The sequence below is a fragment of the Lithobates pipiens genome, unplaced genomic scaffold, assembly GCF_037356315.1.
Source record: "Lithobates pipiens isolate NorthernLeopardFrog02 unplaced genomic scaffold, aLitPip1_a1.2 Scaffold_13, whole genome shotgun sequence".
Lineage (NCBI taxonomy): Eukaryota > Metazoa > Chordata > Amphibia > Anura > Ranidae > Lithobates > Lithobates pipiens.
Genome location: NW_027507718.1, coordinates 273,201,032 through 273,215,044, shown reverse-complemented (window position 1 = coordinate 273,215,044; position 14,013 = coordinate 273,201,032). Strand labels below are relative to the sequence as shown.

At 44.1% G+C, this 14,013-nt stretch overlaps 1 protein-coding gene across 1 annotated transcript in view; it reads right to left on the bottom strand.

Annotated features, from left to right (window-relative positions):
* The window catches only part of BANK1 (B cell scaffold protein with ankyrin repeats 1), a 461,974-nt gene that overhangs the window by 144,050 nt on the left and 303,911 nt on the right, over positions 1–14,013 (bottom strand). Inside the window, exon 8 of the mRNA XM_077476629.1 lies at positions 2,671–2,761. Within this exon, the coding sequence (XP_077332755.1) occupies positions 2,671–2,761 (91 nt within the window). The remainder of the gene's footprint in view (positions 1–2,670; positions 2,762–14,013) is intronic.

Here is a 14,013-nt window from a genome sequence, read left to right as displayed (position 1 = left end):
CTAAGTTTGTCTACATCCTTCAGTTTACTACAAGTGTTCTACAACAAGTCTGTGGCAGAGACTTTATTCAAACATTCCATATGCAAGTCTATGGCAGAGGCTTCGCTTATCTGAACACTCTATTGTCTGCTAGGCCTAGTGAGAGAAGGTCTATCCGGTAGCTGTGACAATCCAGTTGTTTCTATAGTAAGATACTTTCTATTTTGAGTAGTTCTAAGAGTACCTGGACTTTCTACCTAAATCATCTAACCCTCTTTGAGAGACTGTGTTTTGTCTACTCTTTTTTTTTTGCAAATAAAAATCCCAAAAGCGGATCCAGTGTCAGTTTCTACAATTCTTTGGGCCATCTACCTTGGGGAACCCCTAGGCGAACACGAGGTCAAGAAGGTAACGGTAAGCCCAGCAAATCAGCAGCTCCTATGGGGGTTAGAGCTGCATATATATATATGTATATGTATGTATACACATAAATATGATAGGGAGACATGGTTACAGTGTTGGGGGGTCTGAACGAGGTAAAGGGAAGTTAAGAATCTTCCTCTTTCCTTCTCAGATCCCCCAGGATTCTCTCTTTACTCCCCGATTCTCCACCTCTCAGCTGGTAAATCACAGACGTTGAATTCTGACTCAGATCGCCAGTGAAGCACTGAGATCGCATCTTCATAAACTGGCTGTTTCTGTGTCAGTCAATGAGGATTCTCTGTGTGTGGAGATCATCAGCGGGAAACCATGTTCAAACACTTCTCCCCCCAAAACTGTTTATGGACTGGATCCTCGAGATCACTGCTGATCACTGATTTATATACGGACACCTTAATGAAGGAGCACATGGGCACATTTGGACAGCAATTTTGCCAGTCTGGGGAAAGTGGAGTGTTAGATGCAGTAGCAGATTTAAATACATTAACAAATGTAATCCAAACTCCAGCTCACACTTTATAGGCAATTACAGAAAACTGTTTTGTTTTCTCTTGGAATAAAGGTTTTACATAAATAAATAAATAAAGAGCTGATTATTGCAAGCACCCCTGTCAGTGGTAAATAGTTTATCTTATCCCTGTAACTGCTACATCTGTAAGAGAGATTGTTCTTTTGAAAAACAACAGACTTACTGGCCAGACTACTAGGTGAAAGCAAGGGAAAGGAAGCCTTAAAAAGAAAATCAAAGCAAACACATCTATGAATTGGTAGGCTGCAATAAAATACATATTTGCTTTTGGATTTAATACTGCCTTAAACACGCTTAGGGTCCTTTCACACGGGGCGGATCAGTTCTGACCCGCCCCGTGGATATCCGTTTGCTCAGCGGGGATCACTCCGCCGATCCCCGCTGAGCAGGGAAATGACAGCTCCGTCTCTGCACACTGCGCAGGGATGGACCTGTCACATCGCCGCTCTCCCCTATGGGAGATCGGATGACGACGGACCGCAGTGCCCGTCGTCACCCGATCCGATCCGCAGACGGATGGAAAAATAGCTTTTTCCTCCGTTACACTTTTTCGGATCGGAGCGGGTCGGATGTCAGCGGACATGTCACCGCTGACATCCGACGCTCCATAGAGCTCTATGGAGCACCCGTTCAGGTCCGCCTGAAAAACTGACAGGCGGGCCTGAACGGGACGTCAGTGTGAAAGAGGTACTCTTTTCCCAAGCACAGGGTGTGTTTAGCTAGCATTTTGTATGCCTAAAAGAAAATTATATCATCGCACTAATATGTGAGCATGGCGGGTGTTATAACTTAAGAAAAAACTATGATTCATATTTTGCAAATTTTAAACAAATTAAACAAACCCCTCTGAATACTTATATTATAAAATTACCACAAATGTGTTACTTTACTTTTACTGTGAAGAAAAATAAGCGTGTCTACAATCATATTTGTAAACATATCAAAATACTACATAAAGCATATATATATATATATATATATATATATATATATATATATATATATATATATATATATATATATATATATATATATATATATATATATATATATATATAAAAGCTGTCAGTGCTTTACACTATTGTAGCAAACATTTTCTTAGCACCTTTTAAGATTGTTGACATTTTCCTAACACAGTGAAGCTATCAATAACCTTAAGGCCGCGTACACACGGGCGGACTGTTTGCCCAACTTTGTCCGCTGAACAGTGTTTGGGCGGACAGTCCGCTCGTGTGTGGGCTTTCAGCGGACAGTTTCAGCGGACAGTTGGACGGACAAGGTTTTTCGGAAATTCCGAAAAACTGTCCGCTGAAACCTTGTTTCAGCGAACAGCCCGCTCGTGTGTAGGCTTGTTCGTCAAACAAAGTTGCGCGCATGCTCAGAAAGGATTTTCACGCCGAAAGCTATAATGCAGTGTATAGGACGTCGTATTTTTCGTCCCTTCGTACGTGCTGTTCACGTCATCGCGCACGGTTTCAGCAAACTGTTCGTTCGTCGTGTGTGGGCATGTCCGTCCATGCTAATTTTGAGCGGACTGTTTGCTGAAACTGTTGGACGGACAAAGTTGGGCGAACAGTCCGCGCGTGTGTACGCGGCCTTAGAGGTGCTGCCAGAATTTAAGAACTATGATGGAAAGGCATGAAAATAAAAGCATCTTTTTTATTTCAAGGTAAAGTACAAATAATCAGACAAATAATAGATAGAAAAGAAATGCTATTTACCTGCACCCTTGACCATGTCTACATAAACATCTTCGAACTCTGACTTCTCTTCTTCTCTGGCTGTATCTCTGTGATTAGCTTTCACTTTAGTCTAGAAAATAACAGGGAGCATAATTGTCACCAGCAGAAATAAAGCATTTTAAAACTAGACTCCTTGTAAATACAAGCAAAAAGGCAGGAGGTCATTATTTACTAATAAGAATGTCCATAAAGCATTTCAAATTACATTTTAAAAATAACAAAACACAATTATAATAAATGTATTAAAATATCATTTGAAGTGGTCCTTTGTTTACTTTTTATCAGTCATATACTCAGACTGCTAATCCTCATATTTTACTCATGGTAACTTTAGATCAACCAATTGCCGCAGTGAAAAAGTACCATGTCATGGCCCATCATGGTAACATGCCCAATGTTTTTGCTAATTTCTCTGGTAGTTTGAAAACATTGGTCAGTAATATCTTTGTAAGCGGGTTGAGTTGAAAATTCAAGTGCAGGTAGACACTAAACATGTGCGGTTCATTTCTTAAGAATCAAAAATTCGTACATTCAGAAGCATCTGAAATATTAATTTTTATGCTTCCGAATACGAAATACGAAATTTGGTTGACAAATTTCTTTTAATTTTTTTACATTTTAGTTTAGGGTTCCCCTTAATATTCATACCAGACCCAAAGGGCCTGGTAATGCACTTTGGAATATGGACCTGCAGCAAGCCGGTCACAAATGCATGTAATGCAAATTGGATGCTGAAAAAACCACATCCAATTCGCACATAGGTGAACCCGGCCTAGGCGTACATTTATTCCAATGGTCAGAATAAATGAATATTCTGGCCAGTAGAATGTAGTTATGCTCAACGCCATACATGTGTAAATGTGCATACATACGTAACATTATAGCCATTTTTTTCTGCATGGTTCTGGCAGAAAAAAATCCAGCAAAATTGGAGCATAAATTCATACACCTGTGTGCATGAGGCCTTTGTAAATCAGACCAATTGCAGGCTTTGTAATATGCTTTAAGGAATGTTGGTGGCCCGTTTCACACTGGGGTGCTGAACACAAAGAGCTTTTTTTTTTTTTTTTTTGTTCAAATAAATTTTATTGAAAAATAATACACATGACAAAGAAAAATTCTGAAAGATGAATAAAGGCATTTCGTAAAGGAGCTGTATGAATCTCGAGTAAGTCATCACATCAACAGTTAATTGCATTGAAAACATAAACATAAACAAAGTATTCCTTGCAGGAAAATGGAGGCCAAACCATTCTCCCCCATCAGAAGGAGAAGGGGGTGACCTCAACTGGATGGATCTGCGGATGCCATGACATGACATCATGGAATCCTACAAGGGACCCCAGGTCCTACATGGAATATGCAGAGGGAAATAACAAAATGCTGGGGGGGGGGGGGGGGAGAGAAGAAAAACAAACAGGGGGGGGGGGAAGCTTGCCAAGCCTGGTGTAGAAAAGCAGTCCGCACCAGAGAAGGGTGAGATCCTGACCAGTGGTGGGGGGGGTGCGGTGTTGAAAAATGGAAGATACACTGGTTTATATACTGGGTAATAGAGATTCACACTGTGGCAGAGTTCGCTGGTAGCAGGGAGTCAATGCGAGTGAAAGAATGGTCTTTGAGGAAGGTCCGTTCCTGTGGAGTGAGTTTGGAGGCGATGTATAGGTCCCATCTACCATGGAAACGTTGTGTGGTTTTAGGTTGGTGGAGGTTTGTGTTAAGTTTGTCCCGGAGAAGAAGGTGCCTGAGGTCTCTGTTGACTTGAGAAACGGAAGGGGTGGTAGTGGCAGTCCAGTGTGCCAAAATGGCTCTCCTGGCAAGCAATAGGCAAATCAGGGCCCATTCCTTGCCTGGGGGTGAGGAGGCGGCCGACCATGGGAGAAGTTGAGGATCCCAGTATCCAAAGTTGAGGAGTAGCGGATCTTTGGGAAGCTTCAGTAGTGTGACTTCAAAGATGAAAGCCAATATGCGATCCCAGAACGAGGAGATGGCCAAACAAGACCAGTAGCGGTGGGCAAGAGTAGGTTTTGATTGTTGGCAGAGAGGGCACTGGGAGGCTTGTGAAGTATGAGGTGTTCCCGATGAGAGGAATGGTATATGCGCTCTGTGCGCGATTTTAAGTTGAGTTTCCCTCCAAGATTCGTTCGGGATGAGACGGTATACTGAGTTGAGGCCGAACAGAATCTTATCGACTATGTCATCATCCGGAAAGTCCTTCGCCCAATTGGATACCGAGGATGAATGCAAAGAGGGTGTCGTTTTGAGAAGTAGAGGTTTGTAGATTTCAGAGATTTTGTATGAGTCTTGTCGTAGAAGCGTGTCTATGAGGGAAGGTTTGAACCTCAAGTGCTCTGCCCTGCATGATTTCTGAAGAAAGCTGAAGCACTGTCCATAGTGAAAAGCAGAGGAATCCGGCAGGGAGTATTTTTGGGCTAAGGTCCGGAAAGGTAATGCCCGACCAGAGTCCAAGTCACACATAGATGAGAAATTGATAAGGCCTTTCTGTCGCCATGTTACGTAAGGATGGTGTTCCAGACCCGGGGTAAAGTTTGGATGACCTTGAATCGGGAGGTGTCTTGACATGAAAGGAGATAGCTTGAGACCTTTGCTGACTTCTCTCCAGGCGATAGCTGTATCTCTCAGGAGAAGATTGTGTTGATAGGATGTGTCGAGAGTCTTCCATTGACAGTGGAGAAGAGCGGACAGGGAATAGGGACGCGTCATTTCAGATTCCAGTTGGTAATTGGAGTACCGAGAGTTCTGGGTCATCCAATCAATGCCTACCCTTAACAAACAAGCTAAGTTGTATATTCTAATGTTGGGGAGACTAATGCCCCCCTCGGTTCTGGGAAGGTGGAGTTTGGTAAACGCTATGCGCGGTCTTTTGCCCCGCCATAAGAAATTGGAGATTGCGGTGTTTAGGAGTTTGACATCCTTGTGCCGGAGAAGCAGTGGTATCGTCTGAAGGGGATACAATAAGCGTGCGAAACTGATCATTTTGAATAGGTGACACCTTCCCAGAAGCGATAGCGGCAGATCCATCCAGTTTTCACATTCACGTTTAATTTTGTCAAAAAGGGGAGGGTAGTTCAGGTGGTACAGAGAAGAAGGTAGTCTCCCTATCTTGATTCCCAGGTATGTGATATGCGCGTTTGCTATTGTAAAAATGGAGTGACGAGCCCATAGTGGATGTGGGTGGGGGCCCAAGGGGAGTATTTCGCTTTTAGTATAATTTATGCGTAAGCCCGAGCACAGTCGGAATTGATCAAAAACCTCTTTGATCGTGAGCATGTCAACGGACGGGTCGGCAGAGAAAATAAGAACATCGTCAGCAAAGAGAGATGTTCTTAGTTCATGTGACCCTATTTTGATCCCGTGTAAGGGGGCTACGGTTGATAAGTACCTAGAAAGTGGCTCGATAGCAATGTTAAAAAGGAGAGGAGATAGGGGGCAACCCTGTCTGGTACCTTTATGCAAGCGGAATTCATCAGATAGGAGGCCTGCTGCAACAAGCCTAGCTGTGGGGGATGCGTACATAGAGCTAATTAAGTGAAGAAAAGGGCCAGAGAAGCCCATCTCGCCCAAGACCATGGATAGCCATCCAAAATTGACATTATCAAAAGCCTTTTCGGCATCTAGGGTAATAATGGCTAAATCACTATTAGGATTGCATCTGGCGTGTTCCAATGCGATCATCACCTTCCTGATATTCATGGTCGCTGTCCTACCCTTGACAAAGCCTGATTGGGCGGAATGTATCAGGAAGGGGATGATGTTGGCCAGGCGGTTTGCTACTATTTTAGAAAGGATCTTGACGTCCAAATTCAGGAGCGAAATGGGTCTGTATGAACCTGGTTCTTGCGGGTCTTTCCCTTTTTTCTCTAGTAGTTTAATAATTGCTTGGTTGCCGGAGGGTAAATAGGCGCCGCCTGCCCATATGTCCTGGTAAACCATGGCAAGGGTCGGGGTTAGCAAGGATTCAAGAGATTTATAAAATTCGCCTGTTAGGCCATCAGGGCCGGGAGCTTTGGAGGAGGCTAGCGACCGAATCGTGGAGGAAATTTCAGATGGGGAGATGGGGGCATTTAGCTCATTGAGTTGGTCAGGGGATATGCTAGTCAGGGTAACCTTATCCAGGAAATGTCGCGCTGTGCGTTGGTCAATAGGGTCGGCTGCATAGAGGGTGGAGTAGTAGCGCAGCATTGCCGCGTTAATGTCTTTCTGGGAGGTGGCAACACGACCGTCTGAGTCGCGGATGGACGGAATAACCGTCGGGCGATAAGGGCCTTTGCAAAGTCTGGCAAGAAGCTTGCCAGCTTTGTTGCCAAATTTATGAAGGGTAGCGTCGAGGTAGGTTTTTTTGGTGATTTCCAGGGTGTCAGCCCATGTCTCAAAGGATTGTTTGGCTGAGTGCCAAGCCGTCCGGTTTTCAACCTTATCCAGGAAATGTCGCGCTGTGCGTTGGTCAATAGGGTCGGCTGCATAGAGGGTGGAGTAGTAGCGCAGCATTGCCGCGTTAATGTCTTTCTGGGAGGTGGCAACACGACCGTCTGAGAATAACCGTCGGGCGATAAGGGCCTTTGCAAAGTCTGGCAAGAAGCTTGCCAGCTTTGTTGCCAAATTTATGAAGGGTAGCGTCGAGGTAGGTTTTTTTGGTGATTTCCAGGGTGTCAGCCCATGTCTCAAAGGATTGTTTGGCTGAGTGCCAAGCCGTCCGGTTTTCAGGAGAGTCAGTGGCGTAGAGTGCCAGTTGAGCCTGGTGCAGTCTGGAGCTAGAGGTCTTATAGTTGTGAAGGGCATGTTTTTTGAACGAAGATGCATAAGAGATAATGCGTCCTCGGAGAAAAGCTTTACCAGCGTCCCAAAACAAGTTGGGGCTATTGGTGTGTGACGCATTTGTATGTGTATAAATTGCCCACTCCTTCTCCATATATGTTTTAAAGTCTGAATTGTGTTGAAGGTAGGATGGAAAGCGCCATAGTTTGGGGTTGGGGTGTACATCTGGGGTCTCTAGGGTAGCTGAAATGGGTGCGTGATCCGAAATAGCTATGTCGTGTATGTCCGCTCCTGGGAGCAGGGGTATCAGGTCGTCAGTGCAGAAGATGTAGTCTATTCTAGTAAAGACATTATGCGGGTAGGAATAGAAGGAATATTCACGGTCGGTTGGGTGGTGGAGTCGCCATATGTCATGTAGGTGGAGGGAACTCATCGTCGCTGCGAGGCTCGAGGGGGTATCGGAAGCTGGAGGTGAGGTTGAATGCGGATAGGAGGACCTATCGTCAACCGGGTGAAAAACAGAGTTGAAATCACCTCCCACTATTTGTGGAAGGTGGGGGGAACGCAGGAGCCAGTTAGTTAACGTGCTAAAAAATTCTTTAGTAGGGTTGTTCGGGGCGTAAACATTAGATATGATGAGTTCTTTTGATCCTATGCGGACCCGAAGGGAGAGGAGTCTGCCCTGTTGATCTGTATCCGTAGATAAGATCTTGCAGGGGAGACTCTTGTTGATAAGGATAAGTACTCCCGCCTTACGGCCAACGGCTTCAGAGCCAGCTACATCACCCACCCATAGCTTCTTCATCCGTACATAATCGGCTGAGGAGAGATGGGTTTCCTGAAGTAGTGCTATATCAGTTTTGAGCCTTTTAAGGTGCCTCAGTACCTTCAACCTTTTGGAGGGGGAACGGAGCCCTTTCACATTCCAAGATACTATCTGAAGCATAATGGAGCGTCAAAGGGGATATAACAAGCTTGTAATAAAATCTTTAGTTTGACCCGCCTGAGTAGCTGCAAAAAAGAGTAGGGTAAGGTGTGGAGGGCTGATATGCCCTGCCGGGTAACCACAGCGGGTGGAGACTGCGCATAAGTAAGTGCTTCGAGGAGGCAGAGGGGGTGAAAAACCAAGGGGGGGGAAGGGTGTAGATACCAGGTTTGGGCACAGAGGGAGGGGGCATAAACAATCATCAACTTCACTTTTTTCCGCATGGGGGTCACTGTGTGAATCAGCTCCCATAACCAGGCCCCATGATATATGCTAGCATTTCTGCCCTACCGAAGGGGAATACGAGGGAGCCATCAGTCCAGGACATGCCATGGATGCGTATGATGATCTGCACAGATGAGACCCCAGGGGAAAAAGAGTAACAAATCCGAAGTGAACAAATCAAGCAATAACAACTGAGAGCGGTTATATAAATGTAAAAAAAAAGAACATACAGATAAAAACAATGGAACCAGGAGAGCATGGAAAAAAGAGAAAGAAAAAAGACAAATAGTCATTTAGACCTAGGAGCAGTATAGCTCGTGTAGAGGATCCAAAAAACAGAATAAAAGGGAGGGGCCCAATTGTACCCCAATACTACCTGAGAAGTGTGAACGGCCCAGGAGGGGAATCGTTCAAAACTGGCCACTTCTGCCAGGCTTGAAAAGGGTCGGCGTGGAATCCGAGGGCCGGGAGAGATGTTAGAGAGACCTGTAGGGTAGGAGATCCCTCACCTTGAGGTTTGGGAAAGTTGAGCCGGGGTCGCAGCCCTGAAGCGTTTGGGAGAGTCTTTCCGTGGGCTTCTCTGATCCAGAGCACGGTTTACTCGAGCTGCCTTGGGTGTGGGGCTGAGATGTGGGCCCGAGCGTAGCGATTTCAAGAAGCGTGTCGCCTCATCAGGATCATGGAACGAGAGTTGCTCGCCATTAGGAGTTTTGATCCCCAAAATTGCCGGGAAGGCCAGTGTGAATTTCATTTGTCGTTGGTGGAGTTCCGAGCAGACATGTTGGAAAGATTTTCTTTTCTTGGAGACATCCACCGAGTAATCGGCAAAGATCAAGATTTTGGTCCCGTCGAGCTGAAGAGATCTGGATTGACGATATTGCTGTAAAATGGAGGTCTTATCAGAGTAGTTAAGGTACTTAGCTATGATCGGGCGTGGGGATTTGCGTTCGGCATTGTAAGCTCCCACACGGTGTGCCCGTTCCACTGTGAAGGGCCCACCGAGGCCCAGGGCTTCAGGTATGCGGCGGGAACAGATGTCCGATAAAGTAGATTGGGGCAGCGATTCTGGAATGCCGACAAAACGCAGGTTGCTCCTCCTGGACCTATTTTCGAGGTCATCGAGCTTTTCCAGTATGTATTTGTTGGTTCTATCCTGAGCTTGTTCCAGGGATTGTGTCTGATAAAGTTCTTCCTCCAGGTTGGAGATGCGATGTTCAGCCTCGTTTAATCTGGAAGTGTGTTCCCCCAGTTGGGCTTGAAATTTCTGCATGCCTGTACTGATGGCTTTTTCCACTGAGGCAGCTATCATAGGGGAGAGGAGAGCAGCCACAGCCTGAGCAAGAAGTTCAGTGTTACAGTCCTGTAATGGAGGAGGGTGCATGTGGTGCTGCATGGGGAGAGGAGCATTTTGGCCAGCAGGGTATGGATCGGCAGGAGACTGTGTGGATGAAGTGTCTTTGGAGGCTGTCTGGCCTGCTGTGGGATCGCTCACCTCCATCCGCTGCGCTGTCTCCTCCGGTGGGGCCGTGCAGGCCGGAGCTGTGTAGGCCGAAGCCGGGGCCTCGATTTGCGGCGAGGCCTGCCGCGCGGTGGCGGCCGCATACGAACGCAGCCCCGATTTTTCAACGAATCGGTCCATCACGGAGCCGGTGTGACTGGGGAGGCTGCCTGATGATTTTCGGGCAGAAACGCCGCTTTTAAAGCCGATTTTGGAGGCTGGTGTGCGGGAGCTGTGACAAGGGACAGCTACTCCATGCGGCGCCGGAACCGGAAGTTCCACAAAGAGCTTTAAAGGCACTTTTAAACTGGTGCCCATTCTATTTAATGGGCAGGGGAGGTAACAAGATTTTCATTTTCTTTCCAAGTTTTCTGAAGACTTGTGTAAAAAAATTAACTGTTCAAAAGACTCATAATGCTTCGTAGAATATACTTTGGAGTATTTTTTTTCCAAAATGGGGTAATTTTGTGGGTATTTCCATTGTCCTGGTGCTCCAGGGTCTTCGCAAATGTAATAGGTTGTTAAGAAATTAGAGGTGTCATTTATGCTCCTAGAACGCCTGACGGTGCTCCCTGCATGTTGGGTCTTTGAATGTGGCCAGGCTAGGTAAAAGTCACACACATGTGGTATCGCCATACTCAGGATGAGTAGCAGAATGTATTTTGGTGTGTAATTTTTGCTATGTACATGCTTTGAGTTAGAAATATCTTATAAACTGACCACTTTGTGTAAAAAAAAATATGTTTTCATTTTCTTTCCACGTTTTCCGAAGACTTGTGATAAAAAATGAACTGTTTAAATGACTCATTGTGCCTCATAGAACAGACGTTGAGTTGTGTGCTTTCCAAAATGGGGTAATTTTGTAGGTAATTTCATTCTCCGGGTGCTCCAGGGCCTTCCCAAATGTAATAGGTCATTAGGAAATTAGAGGTGTTATTTATGCTCCTAGAACCCCTGATGGTGCTCCCTGCATGTTGGACCTCTCTGTGTGGCCAGCCTGTGTAAAAGTCCCACACATGTGGTATCGCCATACTCGGGAAAAGTTGCAGAATGTATTTTGGAGTGTAATTGGAAGTATGCATATGCTGTGTGTGAGAAATAACTTTTTATTATGACAATTTTGTAAAAAAAAAAAAAACATTCTTCTTTTTCCCAAGAATTGTGGGAAAAATTACAACTTCAAAAAACTCACCATGCCTCTTACTAAATACCTTGGACTGTCTACTTTTCAAAAAGGCATCATTTGGGGGGTATTTGTACTTTCCTGACATTTCAGACCCTCAAGAAATGAGATAGGCCGTCAGTGCATCAGGTGTGATCAGATGTGATACATTTTCAATGATTTGCACCATAGCTTGTAGACTCTATAACTTTCAAAGAGACTAAATAATATCCACTAATTTGGGTTATTTTTACCAAAGAGATGTAGCGGTATAAATTGTGGCCCAGATTTATGAACAAAAATTACTTATTTGCAAAATGTTATCATAGAAACTAAAAAAAATGTTTTTTTTTCAAACTTTTTGCTTTTTTTTCACTTGTGTCACACACAATAAAAAACCCAGTGGTGATTAAATACCACCAAAAGAAACTTCTATTTGTATTAAAAAAAATTATAAAAATGTTGTTCGGTTACAGTGTTGCATGACTGAGTAATTGGCATTCGAAGTGTGAGAGTGCTGAAAGTTAAAATTTGGTATGGGAAGGAAGGTGTATAAATGCCCTGTATTGAAGTGGTTAAATTAATAAGCTGAAGTTAGAAGCTGATTGGCTACAATGTACAGCTGCCACAGATTTTACGCTCTCCAGTTTTAGTAAATCAACCTCCATATCTTCTGCTCAAAGCATATATAAAACAGAAATAAAATGTATGCATTCCTTTTTTCAAAACAGAATCATATTGGGTCTGTTTAATTGATAAAACAATATTGTGAAACGGCTTGCCTTACATTTTTCATATAAAGGAGCACTACAACAGTATAGCTAAAGATCCACATAGTACACAGATAATAATGCTGTAGGTATGTACAATTAAATTGCACACATTTCCTTAGCTGAGTGAAGACAGCTGCTGTACTGTAGCCAGAGGCAAAGGTAGTGCTTATCAAGTGTCCTCAAATGGCTCTATCCCTTCTTCATTTTAACACAGCACATACCCATCTACCAACTGATTAAATTAGTGTGCTCATGAAAGCTTTTGCGAGCTTGATTTATAGATGGCTTGAAGTGAAACAGTAAACTGCTGCAGCCTCGAACACTGCATTATTCTGCAGTAACTGTGTGGCTTGATCATTGAAAATAGAATTTAAAGGGATTCTCCAGTTTTTCTGTAGCATTTTATCTGCAATAATGAAGAAGATAAGCATTCTTTTGGCATATTAGAGAATGTGGAAGTCATGCATAAACCTTTGTCTCTTAGGTTTTTATTTTTTAGATACCTAATGCAGAGGAAATTGTATTGCAGAACCTTACCAAACAATTATTGACAAATGTTGCTGCACAAAAATTCATTGTAAATTTAAATTAGGTTGTAAATGTGAAGTCTGTAGAATCTAGGCTACATAGTTAGCCAACTCCTTCAGTTACCTACATTACAATAAATGGTTAAATGATGGGATGGATACAAAAGACTACATAGAAGACAAGGAGGCTAATTTACTAAGGGAGTTGGGAATCTTCACACAATTTATCAGTTTTCATAATCATGTAAAAAGTAGATTCATGTTTAACCACTTCCCACCCGGCCAATGCATATATACGGCCGGGTGGGAGCCGTCTACTCCTGATAGGACGTTCAGGAACGTCCTTCAGGAGTAGCGGGATCGCGCGCGCGCATGCCCGCGCAGCGGCGCGATCCCGATGTGCTCGTGTCACCCGGACACGGCACATCTCAGATCGGCAGGAGGGCTCTGTGATTGGCCCTCCTGATCACATGACGGCCGTGTCCAATCACGGCCGTCATGTGATGTAAACAAACAGCCGGTTGCTAGGCAATCGGCTCTCCTCTCCTCACACGGAAGTCACCGCTGAGGAGAGGAGAGCAGAACGCTGCAGCCGGCTGATGATCAGTGAGTATGGGCTGCTTTTTACAGCTTTTTACTCACTGATCATCAGTGTAGTGTAAACACACAACACACAACACACCACACAGTACAAACACAGTCCCCACATATGTCCCCAAAACACACATGTCCCCAAAACATACATGTCCCCAAATAATAAAAACACATGTCCCTAATAATAAAAACATGTCCCCCACATTTGTCCCACTAAAATCACATGTCCCAATGATTATCTGCACACATATGTACGTGATCACCTGCACACATATGTACATGATCATTTGCGTACATATGTCCGTGATCACACAAACCAATTATTATACACTTAACGGAATTTTTTTTACCAAAAACATGTAGCAGAATACATTTTGGCTTAAATTTATGACAAAATTTGATTTTATTGGATTTCTTTTCAAATAGAAAAAAGAAAATATTGTTTTTTTCCCAAATTTCCGCTTTTTTTGCGCTTATATCGCAAAAAAAAAAAAACGGAGTCGTGAATAAATAACACCAAAATAAAGCTCTATTTGTGCGAACAAAATGATAACAATTTCATTTGGGTACAGTGTAGCATGACCGCGCAATTGTCACTGAAAGTGCGAGAGCGCTGAAAGCTGAAAATTGGGCTGGGAAGGAAGGGGGTGAAAGTGCCCTGTATTGTAGTGGTTAAATACTCCATCTGCACATGATTGGGTATTCAGAGTAAACAGGAATTTGCTTATTGGGCCTAGTTCACATGGGCGTAAGTGAACATGCACCTGTGTGTTGGCTGCGCTTTG